This window comes from Teleopsis dalmanni, chromosome 1 (assembly GCF_002237135.1).
Source record: "Teleopsis dalmanni isolate 2A chromosome 1, ASM223713v2, whole genome shotgun sequence".
NCBI lineage: Eukaryota > Metazoa > Arthropoda > Insecta > Diptera > Diopsidae > Teleopsis > Teleopsis dalmanni.
In genome coordinates this window covers 212,407,235-212,426,911 of record NC_051846.1, presented here as the reverse complement: position 1 = coordinate 212,426,911, position 19,677 = coordinate 212,407,235, and the positions used below count along the sequence as shown (strand labels likewise).

Below are 19,677 nucleotides of genomic sequence, written 5' to 3'. Positions count from 1 at the left end.
GGGTCCTGAAACTAACATAAGACTTAATAAGGTCTTACTAAGATGATCATCTGGGAATATAGTCTACACATCATTTAAAATTTTCTGAGATTTTGGAGTGCAGTCCGTAAACAATTTCTTGAGTACACTAATGAAGTGTGCTATTTCCTTAAGTATAGATTTCTTAAAGGTTTCAAAATTGATTGATTGAAATTGATTGTGAAAATAAGTATTTAATACTTTATTATAACTGCTTAAAATTATTTGTGTTAATATTTGATTGCTCAATTTTTAAGTTGTCACTATTAGCAATGCAACGAGTGTGTTTATCAACCTTCAGACAACTTGTTTCCGGGAATATAGATAATAATTAAGATACATTTTCAGCCTTTTTTACAATGAACAAAAATGAAACACATGTCACCCAATTATTCTCATGTAATCTGCCGTTCCGAACTCATATTCGGAAATAAAGATAATAACAGAATTCAGCGAGTAATCAATTTACACGTCAATTCATCAAAATATGTTAATGTGTTAATTACTGAAAATAATAAATAATAAAAGCAATCACAGAAAAAATCAACAAATTAATTTAAATTAAATTAAAAAAAATATATTTACATATATTTGGGGATTTTTTATTATATAAAAAACAGAAACAGAACCTCAACACAAATGAATAAAACCAACGAGTAAAGATAAAAATCCAGTATTAGGAAATATTTCCTAATACTATAATATATAATACTAATACTATAATAAATGTTATGAATAAATATACTCGTATTTTAGAAGTGAGTTTAGATGTGTGATGATAGAATAATATGAATCTGTTAATTTATTTAGGGTGACTTAATAAGAATTCACTGATATAACCTATTATAAAACAGATCTACAATATTGTTGGATGTTGAATAATATTTTATATTTAAATAATGGGAAAAAAATAGAGAATTAAAATTTAAAACTTATTCTTATATATATATTATCATGTTGAAGCTATTTCAGCCATTGCACTTAAGCACTTTTACTCTTTCTTAACTCGAGGTATTTTTAAAACCCCTCTTTACGCCTTAACTGGATTATTGTTTGTCACTTCATTAGACCCCGAAGAGCCTGTAACCATTCTGAGATTTGATAACGGGGTGTTGCTAAGTCTGTAAGTTTTCGCAAATAATTTCAGGGCTCTATCCTCTATGTATTTTTTGATGGGATCAATATTGAGATCCCTGAGAATGTAATTCGTCCTAATCTACCATGGTACTTTGAAAAGTCTTCTCTTATATATATAGTTTAATTTAATATTTATACATTTATATAATACTCACATCTTTATAGAATCTAACAGATTGAACTGGAAATATTTTGTAGAAACCTTAGGTTTTTAAAAAGTTTTATTTAAATAATAATAATATGTGAAGTGTACTAAATATATCTTCTTTTATTTAAAAGTAAATGTAAGGAATATATTAAATTTAGTAAATAAATTGTTTATAAATTAAACTTGATTTTCGTATATAACCTTTTCGGTTAAACCAATTGCATGATTCTTCAACTTTGATAGATATTTAATTTCTACAGAATTTCTATTTTTATTACTATTTATAATTATTTTAATAACTGATTACCATAATGAAAAAAATTTAATGTCAACAATTAAAATTGATAATAAACACATTATCGTGCCAGTTGTCTTCTGGTCATTACACTTACTATCAACACATATTCGTATTGTAAATATTAGAGTTTCTTTGTCGACAGATCAGTCGTAATACTTTATTCTGTGGTATTTTCCATTTTATTCTATTAAAAAAAGTTCTATTATTTTTCTGAATATGTGTTTTGTATATATAGCCCTAATACAATATGTACTACTATATATGTTAAGTACATATTTGATATGAACACATCTCATGTTAGTGCTGAGGTAGGTCAGAAATAATTGATTCATCCTAGAATACAATATAATATTATACCTATTGAGAATTGTTTAGTGTGTTTATGCAAATGGCACTTTGCTTAGTCACTGATATTATGTATGTTATTAGTTGGACTAATTCTTTTAGTAGTATTCCATCATCTTCCTCAATAAAATTTGCTTTTGTTTTAAATAAAGTTGACATTAATACATCTGTTCTTTATATGACTTTATTTTTCGTCGGTTTTTACTGACCCTATAAAGCAGGGCTGCCCAAAGCATGGCCTGCGGGTGAAATGCAGCCTGTGGCTAATATTTGTGCGGCCCATGACAACGTTTTAATCTACCACAATTACTTCAATTTTCTTTTGGTGTACTGGAAAAACTACATTATTTTATTTTTATGGAATACCAAATAAATGAAGTTAAATTAATAAAACTAAATTTAAAATTATAATCGCATTTATATTTTTGTCGAAAACAACTACGTACTTATGTATTTGTTTTTGCGACTCTCCAATCTACACAGTGATTTGTATTGGCCTGGACAGCCCTGATATAAAGCATATAAAATCTTCTTTCATAACTTTACATAATATAAAAATACAATTTAATTATATTAATAATAAAAATTAATTTTTAACGTGCGTTTTAACAAAAGCAACAATATTCTTAATATAGAAATAGAATATAGAAGAAAACTATATTCTTAATATGTTTGGTACAATAGGACTCTTTTGACCATAGTACCATCTGTTGAGCAATTTCACGTCAAAACTTTTTTTTAATAATAATATGCTTAATATAAACTATTTTTTTCAATACATAGGTTTTTATCGAACAGTAGCGAAGTAGCAACAACAAAAATTAATTATTATTATTTTTAATTAATTGAATTTTTGACAGATCGTATTAATATCTCCAGCGCAAAAAGTATCCGAATTTTGTAAATAAAACACACAATCTTAAATTTTATTCCATTTATTCCATTATTTTATCTCTTTCAAAATATTCTCCTTCTCAAACGATACACATATGCCAACGCTTAACCCAATCTTCCATACACTTTTCGTAGGCCCGTGAAGCTATGGCTTTTAGATCCATCAGCGAATTCTCTTTTACCGATTCAATCGACTCAAAACGCTTATCACGAAGGGACACTTTTGAGTTTCGGGAACAGGAAAAAGTCGCACGGATCCAGATCTGGCGAATATGGTGCCTGAGCGATGACAGTGGTGCCGTGTTTGGTCAAAAAATCGCGTAAGAACAAGAATAGTAAAAATCGCTAAATGCACTTGAGGTAGTCTCACATTAACAGCTGCTGTAAACAAACTAATTGACAGATGGCGCTCAAATTCATACCATATGTCAAGAAAGGATGTACCAACATAACTAAAAAAAATTTTTGAAAAAGATCTATTACTTAAGGAGTAGTTAACAAACAACAAAATCCGGATACTTTTTTTCCTACAAAGGCTAGTAGTTAAGTATGATTTTTAGTTAAAAGGGAGTAGTGGACTTTATCTATTTATAATAAGTATGAAAAAGCAATAACTGTAAAATATTTTAAATAAATATTTGATGCTATTTATACCATACAGTTTTTTTGCAAAAATATGTAATGGCACATTTGTATTTATGACAATAAAATATTTATATAGACTTTGAGAATAGTGGATGCTTTGTATATTTAAAAGATAAAAGCGATACTTTGACACCTGTATATAGGTATATATAGTTCTGATATGTTCTTTCCCCCTGGCAGAGTTTTCTATCCATCGTTATCTTGTGAAGAGAGTGTGAAGCGTATGTAATTGTCGGTCTGTTTCTAATTACAGAAACATTAATGATTATAGTTAATTTTAATTAAATTTATATAATATAGCACTGAACTTAATTTTCTTTTTTTTTTTTTGTTGCGTCACTTATCAGATCTGTCAATACACCGGCTTGAGCCAGTGCCAAGTAGTGAGCCAAGCAATAATGAAGTATCTGTAGTAGAGGTTATTTTGTGACATTATAAATTATCTCGTGTTGTGCATTGTGGAGCTTTGAAGAGCGATTAATTTGTGTCGCCAAACGAAATGCAACAACAACAAAGAACAACAACAATTATTATGGCAACAATAGTGAGAAGTTGACAATAGAAAAAGCGAATAAAAATAAAAATAAAAAAATTAAATTAAAAAATGCAAACAAACGAAACGAATAATTCGTAACTGAAAAAAATTCAAAACTGAAAAGAAAACATGTATGTATGCATGTAGTTTAGTATGTAAGTAAATCGAAAAGTGAAGCTTTAGTTTAATTTTCAGTTTTAGATTCAAATTCAGTTTCAGCTTTAAGCTATAAGCTATAAGCTCAGTTGTGTCAGCTGCAAGTAGACAGCGCATCCAACTAACAGATGTATACCGCTTTAAACCATCGCCGTTCACGTTCACGTTCACGTTCGCGTCCGCGATCAACTCTATTTTGTGTATCTGAACCTGTGCGAGTGCTGAGCTGAGCGGCTTCGCTATTTCGGAGCTTACATCAAAAATCAGTCGCTGCGTTAAGCTCGACGACGTTGGTTTGAAGAAATCCAAAAATTCAGAAAAATTTTCATATTTTGTATAAAAAAGTTGACATTTATAAAAATTTTTTAAACGGAGTTGAAGTTGCAAAGCGCGGTGTCGCGAAGAGTCGAGAAATTGTTAAATAAATAGTCAAAAAAAAAAATATATGAATTTTAAAAAATTGTTAATTAATAAATAAAATATTTAAAAATAGAAAAAAAAATTAATTTTATTAAACTGTAAAAAAAACGGGAGTTTTTACAAATTAGTGAAAAATTAGTGAAAAAGTGTTAAAACCTAAAAATGTCTGCATTCAAAGCCGAAATCGAGTTTCTCTAAGCCTTGAGACTAGACTAAGTCGTGAAATCAATAGTGAAAACTCAGTTCAGATGATCATTATTTTTTCCGCTGTGGTTCCCTAATTAATGTGATCAATTATTTTAATTTTGTAAGGGAAATTTGGAAGAACAAACCTGATAATCTATAATCTCTGTCTGACATATCATATATTAATATCATATATTTATATCTGTGATCATCGCACGAAACCCAACTGCTTTCAACTGTAATTTGAGGTAATTTTGTGTGAACTAACAATTGAAAAAAGCAATTAAGGAAACACATTCGGGCAGATTAAAAATTCAATTTTGAATAATAAAAAATCTCACAAATTTATGCTTACAATATGTGCAATTAGATGACTACAGACTACAGACTACAGACTCAGTGTGTCTTCGTCCAAATTCGTGTACTTCAAATAATGGAAAATTCATTTTGCTTAGTCTCAGTCAAATTAAATTAAATATTTGCTTAATTTTCATTATAATAGATAAATATTAGATAATGAGGTTGGATATTCCGATATTCACAAATTTTATAAAATGAAAGTTACAAACTTATTTTGCATTTATACGAGTAAAGTTTTAAAGAAATGAAAACTATATTCAAATTGTGTACTCAAATAGTAAACTAACATGCTAAAAATAATAAAATTACATTGATTAGTGAAGAAGAATTTAAAATATGTAATATCCTATAGACGAGACTTCCAGTCACATTTTCTGTGACTGCCGAGCCTTGATTTGGGCCAGGAAGAGGTCACTGGATTGAGAACTACTCTCCCTTTCTAACATTAGGAGGTCCTCAACGGCTGACATTCTGGCTTTCATTTGGAAGGGGTAATGTCTGCTGTTCGGTTAGGGTCTGTTGCAGCACAAAAGATCAATCATGGTTGCATTGCTGTGTTCCGTTGAGAGCTAGTATCTCTTTTATTCCTATTCCTAAAATCCTATATATAAATATATTATTTTAAGGTCCTTTAATTCAGTCGAAATAACCTGTAGGAGTAGATACAGTTCTAAAACTACTCCTTTCTGTTCTGGGTGTCCGGTTTCAAGGTATGGGGCAGATAAATGAAAAACAGGTAGACAGATAGAGAGTATAAATAAAGAATATAATAAGCATAAGAATAAGAAGAATAAAGAATAAATAAGAAAAAACTAAAAGATCTAGCCTAATCACTAGCAGCATTCAAACAGTTATTGAAATCTTGCTATACTGAGAAATTCTTCTTTTATGAAACGTTAATATATTGTATGTTATGATTAATGTATATAAATAATGGAATATATTTGAATCGTATTACTTTTACATTGATAGCTAAGAAAACGTCAGCATATGTGCCCTTAATTGACAGCTCTTATTGGTGTTTCAAAAAAATAAAAAATAGAATTGCAATATTTCAGTGAATCTGAGTAGCTGTAAGGTGTTTCTTTTTTTTCCATATGTTGTATCGGACAACGAATGTGTCTTAAAAAGAGATAAGTTAGCATCCAAAAAAGCAATAAGAACCTATTCCCAGAGAAGTCATTTTTGTTTAGATTGTATCTCAACCTTGAGTAACTTAATCGAACCCTTATGATCACCATATATAATTACCTTAGTTTAAGGAGATTATCTGGAATTGTTCGGTGACTCTCTTTACCTGTGTGTATCTTTCCAGTTCCTGAATTTTGCTACTATATGTCTTTTGCCAGAGTAAAGAATGGTTTAGGTGCAATTAATTGATGCTGTGCTCCTCGTTTGACTGGGCAGTCAGCATTTATTTGCTATTGTGCTGGCACAAAGCACTTTCATTAAATATATATATATAACAATAACAATTACAATATCTATAACAGATATTCAAACTGTTAATTTTACTAAAATTGTGGTGCATTTTATGTTAATTGGTTGTAATATTTATTCAGCTATAGCATAGAAGGAGACATAAATATAAGAGAGTTAAGAAAGGTCATGGCTAGTTTATTTTTAAAAGCCAATTGTAAGACATAGTAAAAATTAGAGACATAGTCTTTTTGGTTTAAAACCTATCTCTGCTCTAAGAAATAGGATTATTGATCCTATATATATATAAATAATTAATTAGAGCATCAAATTCATTAGATTTCTCTTTAGTTTAAATATGATTTGTAGTAAAATTACTAATTTCATTATATATATTACAAAGTCAGAAAATTATATAGCAAGTTAGAATATTATTTAGCGGTCAGGGCTTATCTTACGGAAAAAAACGCTTTCACTTTATTTTATACACCATATATTATAAAATTACAACTTGTAAGAGTTGTGACCTTTGACTCTATGGGTTACAAGATACAGCTCCCTCAATTGTAATAATATGAGCTGACTATTATAAAAAGTAAAAAATTCATTTAAAAACTTAAAGTTAGTAACTGATACTGGGCTACTAACAGGCAGTGATTATAATTGATGACTTTATTATTAAACCTTAAATTTTTGCGATTTAATAATAATTTGCCTTTTAATAAATAATTATTTTAAAATAATGTGGTTAATTAGCTTATAATTGGGATATCAAAATTAATAATGTGCTAATAATAATGTATTTTTAAATAGTGTAGAATAGGGCCATATGGAAAGAGTTATGGAATTTACATTTAAATAAGTTTTTAATAATAATTTATGAAAAATACTTTCACGGAGCAATTATTGCAGTTAACTGGTATAAAGACTTACAATTTACAGTAAAATACATTGTAAAATGTAATTGTAGAATAATAAGTGTTTCTTAACAAAAGTACCTATTTCCTAATTGGGTATTAGGGATTATAAAACCTTCTTAAACTTATTATATTACAGTTCTAAAATTAATTTGCATAAATAAAGACAATAGGAAACAAATGTTTATTTTCAGTTTTAAAATAAATTTCTTAAGTTAAATTTTATTATTTGATAACTAAATAACGTTATTTATTTTGCAATATAATATGGTGCTTTAAACAAAAAATCCCCGACTTACTGTACATAGAAGCGAATTCAGTAGCAACTCTAGGTGATATGAAGCCCTGAGACAAATAATTTTCTGACTGTTTTTTGTATTAAAAATGTATTTAACACACATTTTTTCTCATTTTCATATAATGTTTGTTAAAATGTTAGCTATGCTATTCTCAACATGTTGTACTGGTGTTTCATTTTCAATAATTATCGTTCTTTTAATTAAAATAGGTTAAGTCCACAGTTCTATTCCCGTTCTGTTCTTTTAGCTCTGTTTTTTACTCTTCGAATTTTCTATATTTTTCAAATGTTCTATAGGTTGTTCATCACTTTTATTTATCTTATATTTTTTCCTTATATAGAATGTTTTCTTCTTTTTAATTAATAAAATACAATTTTTAAAAAAACAATTAAATAAAATTTAAAACAAATAATTTTTAATCCTTCAAACTGTAAGAAACGTAAAAAGCAAAATATAAAAAAAGGTTTTTTAGAAGAAGTATTGTGTAGACATTCTTTTGGTATATCAGTGCCAGATATCAAAATATATATACATACATTCCATAACTTTGTAAAGTAATAAAGGCTATATTTAACAACTACCTATTCCACAGTCAACTTATTTGAATGGCTTTTACTATTTATTTACTTCATTAGACGCAATTTTTCGCAAAATTTCAATAATATTCACAATCACATAAAATAGACATAATAATTATTTAAGGTACATTTAATATATTATATTTTGTGGAAAAATATTAATCAAAAAAAAAAAATATGTATATAAATTTGTACGAATTATTTAATTCCCTCACTTTAATTGTTTATAAAAACATTTGTTTAATATTAACAAATTGTTTAACAAAACGCTTAATATAAATAAAAAAAAATCAAATCTTTTTTATTTACGTTTTCAATTAACGTCTATGCCGAGCTTTTTTGTTGCGAAATGGGAGCTTTAAATTAGTTCCTTCCGGTTTTTTCAAGTTTACTCGTACAAACGTGAAAATGACGTATTACCAGAAGCAATGTGCCATGAATACCAATTTTCCGAAATTAGCGTATTCAAATTAAAAAAGTAAATACTTTAATGGGCCACCGACTTTTGTAAAAATTCAGAGCCATGCACTGAAATTAAAGTAGCTAATTTACCCTGAATATGCACAAATAATAATTAAAAATTAATGAGTATCACTTCAAAAAGAATATTCAAGAAGTTCAGGTATTTCTGAAGGCCTCTACTAAACAAAGCGCATTTCTACACACCTCACCACCCCCAGCATTTATTACTACATTTTCACAATTTGTTTTATGATGTTAGCATAAATTATTTTTTTAAGATTATTTTTATTATTTATGCAAATATTTGAGACATACCTACCATCTTCTAAAAGAAAAGAAAGTCAATGGGACCTATTTTGGGATTCCGTTTGAAATTAGCAGGGCACGCAATATACAATTTGCAATGTATTGTATATTTTTGTTGTAAATTAAAATAATTTTTCGCTTTACTGAGATATACTATATAATATCGTTAGAATTATAATTATTTTTCCACTTAGCGTATTTAAAATTAAATAAAAATTGGTTTAGATTCTCCATCTTACTAAATCATTGTTCTCATACGTCATCATTCCATCGATGTTAGAGGCTTACGGCTTTAATAAATTTTTAAGGTGGTGATAGCGCGCATTATTATGCTTTTTCATTGCAATATTTTTAAATAAATGAATTTTAAACATTATTTTTAGTTCTTTTTTTTTGTAGGTAATTACGAGAAATGTAATTTCCCTTATTAGTATTTGTAGATGTGAAAGAGTTTTTTAAAAATTTTTGCTTACAATTGTTTATAGGAATCAAGAGCAAATATACATATATATACAATTATTATTACATATTTAAACAATTATATTATCAATAATAAGATATTATAAAAAGTATTATTTTGTTGCTTAGTTACTTTTATTAAATTTTTTAATAATGAATATTTATTACTATGCTTATCAGTTACTTATAATTTATTATATTCATTGTTATAAAATTATAAGACTTAAAACTGAAAAAGCTTTTTAAACATTATAAGAACACGAGTCCCAGAATATCATAGTTGATCCTAATGTTATATTAATGACTGAGGTAAACTCTATGACTGCTGCCAGAATAGCACTGGTAGTATACGTACATAGTAAGATTTAATTTTTTCTTTAAACTTTTTATGTTACTTTAATTTAAAAACTAAAGATTTTTTCTAGATATTGGAGAGGTTTTTTAAAGTTTTTAATCAATCTAATTCGTTGTACCACTTTCTTTAGTCCAATACTTTACTTGTTGTTGCTTGTGCATGTAATCTATAAATATTATTCACCATATAGGACTCTAGTTTAGTTTCCATTTATTATTTACCAAGATATCCACAAATCGGGATATAGTCTCATCGTGTTCGTCTCTAGATGGAATAATGCCTTTAAGGTTAATTGCAGTCAATTTGGTACTGCTCACGCTCTAGTCTCTTCGTCTCTAATTATGCGTATACTGCTGTAGATGAAATAAGGTTAGGTTTAACTGCAGTCAACTTGGCATTACTGACTTAATGAATTTCTAGTATGTGATAATATATTACATATTACACATGCTGGACATGATTGCTACTTGTTGCAAAAACTGGGTATACGTTGCCCCTCTGAATTGTCTTCAGCGGAACATAAACTGCTTCATTCGGAGGATATATTCATATAAGTATAAGTGCAAGTTAAACGGTCTGATGTTTCAAAGTGTTCGTTATTTAAAAACTTTTTTAAAACAATAATATTTTCTCTGGTTTTTATATAAATGTATTTATATAGTATTTTTCTATATGAAAATTAGTAACGTTTTTAAAGTGTTTGACTTCTCCATCAGGATATTATGACTTCCTGGACTGTTGAGGAAGTCAAACAACTTTGAAAGTAGGTCAATTTTAAAATAGTAAATAGCTATAAAAACAAATATAGTTATCTAAAAACTGTCATTTTAAAAAAAGTTTGCAAAAATCGCTAAAAAAATGTGTACTTAATTAAGGAAAACAATCAAAAATATCTAAAATTGTATTCCTTAATATTCCTATGATCGGGAATGATTAGATGGGAGTGATGTCAGCGAGTCGATTTGGTTCGTCAATTGCAATAATTATAACTTCAGTAATAATATAAAAAATAAAAAGTAATAATAATAACATTAATAATACTAATTAAAGAGTAGAGACATGAGAGCATATTAATCAGTAATTATAGAGATGTATCGCTTGATTTAAAATTTAACATTTGAGTTAACAGATTATTTATTTTTTATTATTTTTATAATATAAATATAAATATAAATATAAAACTATTTTTAATACTGGTTTAGGATTTTTTCTATTTGTTCTAAATATCTAATATGCAAACTAAAAATTTATGGAAAATTTTTTGAAGTAGATAAATTATTTTCAAATCTTTTATTTATGTGAAATTAATTTCGAACTGGATTTTTAAAATTTTGTTTATAAATTTTCCACTGAATTTCATATATTGACATTTATTGCATAATGTTTTTTATAAATGCTTATATATTATTATACACCCAAAAAAAAATTTCTTTTTGTGATTTTCTTCTTATTTTATAATTCAGATACTCAAAGGGCTTTTTATTAATTTTTTGATATATTGATTGGCTAATTAAAAGTTTTAAAATTTTAATATGCAAAAATCACAAAATAAACAAATTATTTGCATATAAAAAATTTGAGAAAAAATTTAGTAGTCAAAAATCGTGCAAGTCCGTGTTTGGCTACGCAATCACATGAATCTCAAATAATTTATGGTGTTTTCGAGCTTAAAATATATAATCTAAACTAATTAATTAAGTTTTGAATTTAAAAATTTAAGCACGAAGTTAAATAAAACTTAAATTAATGTATTTATTTTTTAAATATTTCCATGTTTTTACGAACTATTTTTACTACTGGAATGCAAGTTGTTAAATATTTTCTATGACTTGGACTAAGCATTTCCAAGATTCAATCTATTTAATATTTATTTAATTTTGTTGATTTATGCATTTTATTTATTTTATTAACTTAACTTTATTATGTTTTCAGCAATTAAAAATATAAACAATTTCGTTGCTTTGTTCTAAAAAAAATTCTAAAAAAATTCGCTGAGAACGTTTTTCTTCGTGACATTCGCAATGAAAAATCACACCAGAATCGCCCGTCATCGCATTTTTGCTGTAAATTATTTTAAAATGTTTTGAAATTAAAATTAAAATGAACTGAAATTCGTAGATTTGTATTATTTTTTAGGCACGTCTTTTGTCATAAAGATTCATTTTGATTTACATTTCACTCAAAGTCAAAATATAAATGAGAAATTTCTACAAAATTTTACTTGCAATTAAACAATTAAGAAAATATATGACGTTGGCAGCTCCAAGCGTTATAATTGCTAATGTATCTAGATACTTTTAGACTCTTCAACGAAATAATCTTAAATGCTTTTATAACTATTTATAAGATTAGAAGCAAGAAACTAAATTGCCTTAAATTAGAAGATACGTTTAATTAAAAACGTATCTTCAATTCATATATGGACAGGTTGACATAAGGAAGTCAATTCTCTACATAAGTAAACAGTCTTAAACGGTATTTATTTATATACTTGTGACTATTCTTTGAGTTCCAGTTTCGGAAACTGTTATTTTTATATCACTTGGTATCGTAATTTATAAGTCCGCCATCGACAAAACCATTATATTGTATAGTACTTCACAGAATATAGCTCTATTATATTGGTGTACTGAAGACATAGAGATATGTGTATTACGTTAAGCGTAATGGTTTACCTAATGTCGATTGATATCATCAGCACACTTTGTTTTAAAACTTAAATTCTTAGATAATTTGTTACTGGAAATATCTAAATATTTTAGAACTCTTTATCACTACAGCGTCATTCCGATGGAAGTATTTAAGAGAAACGTGTTTTACAATAAATTTCATAAAGAATAGGAATGTGTTTGTACTATTAGATACTCAAGTTACTTCAAAATTCTTGAGTGCAATCTAAATAATATACCGCTTTGACCACTTTGCAAAACCATAGGATTGATCTCAAAAGTGTATTTTACTTATAGATGTAGAGTTACTATATAGGGTAATTGAGTAGAAGAAAACTTAACCATATATACATATAGCACTAAATTAAATATCGCTGTAAGGAGTGGCGTGTTCTGTTAGGAACTGAATATGTCTATATGTTACAGACTTCTTAATCATTACAGCGTCTTTTTAACGGAAGTTTTTAAAAGAAGTCATGGCGTTAGAAGGCCTCTCTCATTCTGGAGCATCGCAAAATACATTGAGAATTTCAGATGGTTTCAAACCCATCAAAAATATTTAACTCTAACACAATAGGTTAATAGGTATAAGTAAATTGGTATCATGGAGTGTTGACATCGTAGATCCTTATGATCGTAGTCTTGATCGATACTTAGAGCTGACTTCAACTAAGATAATATTTCATATATTGTATATTTGTAGATTAGATTAGTATAATAATATTACTATACCAAACATAAAAGTGTGTGTACTGAAAAATTATATCGCGTGCAGTATTCTTTAACTAAAATTTAGAAAAGCTATGATTTGATGAAGCAGCTATATCTTTCATATTGATTAATCCTTTTTTACATTCATCAGCAGTCTAACCTGGTATATTGACGCTGGGCTTCTGGTTTGGCAAGGCAGTCAGCCTTTTCGTTGCGTTTTTACTAGGCTAGTAAAGAAAAGTGATGAAGAGATTAGGAGAGTAAGATAGTAGCAATCATATTATCTTAACAATATAAAATTTATATAAAATACTTTTAAAAATTGTAAAAAGAATATAATAAAAACCTATAATCTTGATATTAAACTCCATAAAATCTCACAGCTTCAATGATTTTTACTAAGAATAATTTTGTTACTCATACGCCACGATCGATCCATGGTGTGTTAATATAAATTTCTTCTTGAGAAGTGCAATAGCAATTAAATTAGAATTGTTTAATATAAACTGCATAAGAATAATTAACCTTTTTATAATTGCTATTATTCTTTTTAATTACGTAGCGGTACGATTATATTTTAGCAGAATCACTCGCGTCTTTCTTCGATATTTGCAGTTCTTCGTTCAACGTCAATTTTTTATGGCGCAAACTAACTTTTTAAACCAAAAGATATATTTTGCTAATAAAATCTTTAATTAATTGAAATTATTTTTTTTTTAATCTATGCTTACAATTTCTTAGAAACTATGTTTTTGCTGATTTATTTCAATTAAACATTTCCGCCTTGAGTCTTCAAACTTGTTCGTGATGATCATCAAAACGAATCTTCATACAATCTTGACATTTAATGAAAATGATCAACAAAATTTAGATAAATATAGAAATTATTAAACATTTATTTATGTACTTAATAATGATGTTTTACCTTAAATAAAAATTCATATCTCAATATGTTTAATTAAAATAATTAGCAAGTGAGAAAATGAAGGGTTTTAAATGCAATTCCGGATGCTTAGCTTTGTTAGCAACAAGAAAAAAATATTATATACTTTCTTTTTATAGGAAAAGATACATCTAAGAATCACTTGTAATAGAGAGGAATTTGAAATAACCGAGAAACAGCTGTTCCATTTTTATCACCAAGAACTCAAACTATAGTTGTTGTGTACTTTTATGTATATAAGTCAAGTAAATAAAATATCAATATGTGAGTAAAGTACAATACAAAATACAAAATAATATAATATGTAGAGTAAACGTGTGTTACCACATACCATATTATATACTACTTATATACGAGCATACAGGGTGTTTCTGATTTATTCAGCATAATTGTGAGGAAGGTGATGGCGCATATTTAGGGGTTTATTATGGTTCTAAATTGGTTTTATTGGAAATTGTTTAACTAGGAAATGTTTTTTGAGTTGAGATCTTGTAAATACTCTGTATTGTATGCTGAAAACTCACGATCCACTTCCATACAATTTTTTTCGTTTCTTTGATCAAGGAATCATTTTCCATGTTTATGCCGAAGAAATCAAAAATAAGGCGTGCAGAAAACTGTAGGACAGATCGCTTTAAGTTCTTATTATAGAAAATTATACATTGATCACTAATCATTAGAACTTTTGGGAGATCATCCAATTACTTTCAACAAACTATTTTGGAGATAATTATAGATAATCACCTCATTTAATGAGTTATATACTATTATATTACTATTATACTATATAATAGAACATAATAGAAATCAGCAATGGGCTGTCAACAGAGCAGAGCACTGTGATCTTTTGTGCGGACCATTGACTTTATGGAATAGAAGAGCGTGTTCCTTTTGAGTGAGGACATCGCTGGAAATTTTATTACATAAAGATGGGCATATGTAAAATTCCCAGCTAGAACGAGTATTCTCTTCTTGGTCAGCACAGTCACAAATAAGCAAAGCTGGTACTCTCCCTTTCTCTCTCTTTAGAAAAATTGTCATCGCCACTGAAGGCTTATATTAAGCCATGCTGAATAATTTTGCAAAAGTGTGTTACCTCATCAACAAGACCATGTTGCTTCAAGTCTGTAACGCTGGACTACTTTCTTTGCGCATACTTTTATTTGTTGATCTATGTGGACAAATCAGCAATGATTTCATGCCTGAAAGTCCCCACTGTTTATGAAATCTGATTTCGAATTATTAAAAAGGTAGTGCTTCACGTACGATTATATACCTTAAACTCTTTCTCATCAATAATGCATTGAAATTTTCTACCGAATAAAACAGTATATTTATATTTATTTTACTGCAATTTAAAAATTCTATACTTCTTAAAACACCCTTTATAAGTGAAAAATTATTAAAAATAATGAATTTCAGTTGTTAGTTTTCTATATCTATATGATATATCTTACATATTTGTATTTATATAGTATTATTTAGTCTATACACATTTCATATAATATTTAACCGCAATGATTGAATGCTGATACTGCATCTTGCAGTAGCTTTGTTTGTGGTTAATATTTTATAGTGAATCTCAATTTATCAGTAACTTTTATTAGTTTTTCATTGAAAATTTTTATTTTTTTTTGATTACAGCTACGACGAAATGGTGGCCAATGGAGACACAAAACCGTCTGACATATCGAATGCGCTGGAATATCCGCAAATGCAGCAACCAGCGCAGAAAAAGAAGCGTTTGAGTTGGTCCGAAAGATTAAATGTTATAATACGCAACATAACTGTTGAACCGATGCTCGCCTGCTATATAATGCCCAGTGTCCTCTCCAGTTTGGCTACGCAGAATCTAAATTTGGAGAAGGCATGCCGAGTGAATATGAATTATGGTGATACGGTTTGCGATGCACTGACGCGTAGAGAAACGGCCAACTACACTCTGTAAGCTTATTAAAATGAACTTTATTTCAGAAACAGTCCTTAAAGTTTTTTCTTCTCCATTTTCAGTGAAGAAGAAACCGTCCAGCAAATGGTAGCACGTATGGTTGCATGGAAAACGATTATTCAATCACTTTTTCCTTGCTTGCTGATTTTATTCTGGGGTTCATGGAGCGATCGTCATCATCGACGAAAGCCCTGCATATTAATACCGATTGTGGGTGAGTTCATTGGCATTGTAGGCTTAATGCTTTGCGTGTATTATGAGCGTACACCCATGCAAGTTGTGGCATTGGCAGAATCGATAGCACCATCTCTTAGTGGTGGCTGGTTTACAATGTTAATGGGGGTCTTCAGTTATATAGCTGATATAACCACCGAAGAGCAGCGTACGTTGCGTGTGGGTATATTAAATGTTTGCTTTTCGGTGGGTGTTCCCATTGGTATGGCGTTTAGTGGAGTACTATTGAAGTAAGTACTCCAAAATTTTTATAATTTTAGTTTTATATATAAACGATCGCCTCGTTCTTTTTCAGAAAAATTGGTTTCTATGGTATTTTCTCTATATCAGCAACATTGTACCTCCTATCCTTCTTTTATGGTCTTTTCTATTTACCTGAATCAAGACCAAAACCCGAAAAAAGTGCAGAGATATCAGAACGGAAAAGCCTGTTGCGTGATTTCTTCGATAAGAAACACGTTGTAGACACATTCAAAGTGGCATTTAAGCGGGGTGAAAATCAGCGCAGAAAGCGTGTTATTCTTCTCATGATTGTAGTCATGATAGTCATTGGTCCGCTACATGGTAAGCATAAGTCTGCCTATCCTTAGACCCTTTGTAATTGTAATTTTTGAATTTCAGGTGAACTGACTGTCACATACCTCTTCACAAGATATCGTTTTAACTGGAATGAGGTGGACTTCAGTATTTTTTCCACTTTCGCTCTTCTCACAGGTTTAGTGGGTGAGTATAGAAATGGATTTATATATCTTTTAAAATTTTATTGTATTTATTTTAATTACAGGTGTGCTCTTCTGTGTGGGTGTACTTTCGCACAAACTTAGAATCGATGATGCTTTAGTGGGTGTCATCTCCAGTACATCGAAAATTCTCTCTGGTTTTGTTTATGCATTCGCAACAGTGCCTTGGCATATGTATTTGGGAGGTGTTGTAGAAATTTTCAATGGCACCTCCTTCATAGCGATGCGATCGATTGCCACGAAGTTAGTGAACAAAGATGAGCTGGGGAAAGTGAATTCCCTGTTTGGTGTTGCAGAGGCTTTGATGCCTATGGTTTTTGGTCCAATGTATACCACACTCTATGCAGCTACTCTTACCACTCTGCCGGGTGCTTTTTATTTGCTTGGCGGTGCTTTAACGGTGCTGTCTGTTATAATATTTTTGTAGGTTTTTTATAAATTATGTAGTGATTTATTATATTATTCATTAATTTTTATTCCTAGGTGGATGTACAACTTCCAACGAAAAATGAATCGGCTAAGACAAAACTCTGATCAGGAGAGCGTGAAAGTGGAACAGTCTACGGACACGAATGGCAATATAAATACAATTGAAGCTATTGCCATTGCCAGTGAGGCGAGGGGCAAAATGAATGCTGTTGTTACAAATGTGATACATGAGAATTTAGAGCATGTGGACTCTGTGGAGGCGGAGGGCAAACAGAAACCGCAGCTCAATGGTGTAGATAATAAGGCATATATGCTAGATGCTGGAGATGAAAAGCCTACAAAGCTTTGAATTTTGTGATGATTTTTAGTATTAGTCAAAAAAAGATTTTTATTTTTATTTTTATTGAAACCAAAATTTTAAGTTTAGTTTAAATTTTAATCTAAGCGAATTTCTGTATTATAAATATTATTTAATAAATTTATTTGATATTATGTTAGTTATAAATGTTGGTGTAAACATTTTTTAAGACTAATTAAGTATGGTTTTATGTTCAAAAATGTTGAAAGTTGAAGTATTGTCTTATGTCCAAAATAATTTTGTTCATTTATTCTTTTTTCTCATATGAAATGATAATACAAAGTGAGACAAAAATCCATATTGTAACAATAATAATTTTTTGATTCCTTCTAATACAATAATATTAAATTTTAATAGGTATGAAGTGATATATAGTTTCTCACTTTTATTGCTGATTTATTTAACTTTGAATCTAAGTTCGAACTTGACTTTCTCTATAAGTTTTTGCAGTACAATGAATAACTTAAAATGCATTTTAATTTATTTCAATAAATAAGCTCAAGCTGATGTTCTAGAATGCAAATATGTTTCTTAGAGCCGGTGCACTTCAGTTTCCATATAAGTTTCCACATAAAGGCAAGATGCATCACATCAGCTATAACCAACAATCCATTAAATCTAGACTTCCAATGAAAATAGTGATTAGTTATTTCAAGCCTTCATTAATTACGGTAGAATTAAGGACTTGAACAGTTCAGTGCTCTCCGTTTATTATGTTCAATCGCAGTAGAAGTGTATGCCATTATTCCACCTATGCCAATTTTCACCTGTAAATTCTCGCTAATGTCAAAGACCTACGGGAAGAATCGAGGGAATTTTATTTTTTTTTGGCAAAGGTTACTTCCACCCAGATTGATTGAAAAATTACTCTTTCTAAGGTCACCGAACCTAAATTATTATTTTATTTTCTTGTTTTATTTTTGGAGCAGTCAAAATTCTTATTGTGTTTTAAGGAGATTTTTTTAATTAAAACATTCTCTCTTTTTTAATAGCGACTAATGTAGTTGGTCCTTTTTAAAAGTGTCATAAGATTATTATATGACACCTATAAAGTTGTTCAACAGTATAGTCTCTATCATCACATCAATTATTTTTTAATATGACTCCATTTAAACGCAAGCCCACTGCTCTTAGTCTATAGTCCTTTGTTAGTCGAGAAGCTTTAATAAAAATCATTGCAAATTTGATGAAACTTAACAAATTAAAAACTCGATTGAATGGCACAAAACATTCCAAAATGCAACAATTTTCGAATTTTCCATCTATTGGCTTTCGAAAGGAATGGCACCGCATAATACCACACAGCAACAAATTCTTCCTGTGCCATCTGCAAAATATCACACAATAACAACAACAAGAAGAACAACAACATCAGTAAAACCAGCAGCAACAATTGAAACTAAAGATGAGCCAATTTAACAAAAATTGTTCAATTGGCGGCGTTGGGTCTGCCTGGTCTGGGCGTTCTCAGTTTCATGACTTCACTGCAAACACGCAAGGAGGCGCCATTAAACCACGCGCTTCCCTTCAAAAACTCACAGTCACTAAATTGCCATTTAGTAGAGACACACGAGTTGCGAGATACTCACTGATGGCATATCACAGTATCCGTATCTGTATCTGTATCAACATTAACATCAGCAACAGTATCTGTATCTGTATCGGTATCGGTATCAGTTTCGGTATCTAACGCAACCTGCATTTAGCT

At 29.1% G+C, this 19,677-nt stretch overlaps 2 protein-coding genes across 2 annotated transcripts in view; one reads left to right on the top strand and one right to left on the bottom strand.

The window, feature by feature from the left end:
* The window catches only part of LOC119671794, a 76,549-nt gene that overhangs the window by 46,388 nt on the left and 10,484 nt on the right, over positions 1-19,677 (bottom strand). The gene's annotated exons all lie outside the window — the stretch shown is intronic.
* On the top strand, positions 4,708-18,050 carry LOC119671795 (tetracycline resistance protein, class A-like). Its single transcript, XM_038082581.1, has 7 exons — positions 4,708-5,030; positions 15,905-16,204; positions 16,271-16,672; positions 16,738-17,006; positions 17,064-17,165; positions 17,227-17,605; positions 17,666-18,050. Exons 2-7 carry the CDS (start codon positions 15,915-15,917, stop codon positions 17,958-17,960), a joined length of 1,737 nt encoding a protein of 578 aa, XP_037938509.1. The 5' UTR covers positions 4,708-5,030; positions 15,905-15,914; the 3' UTR covers positions 17,961-18,050.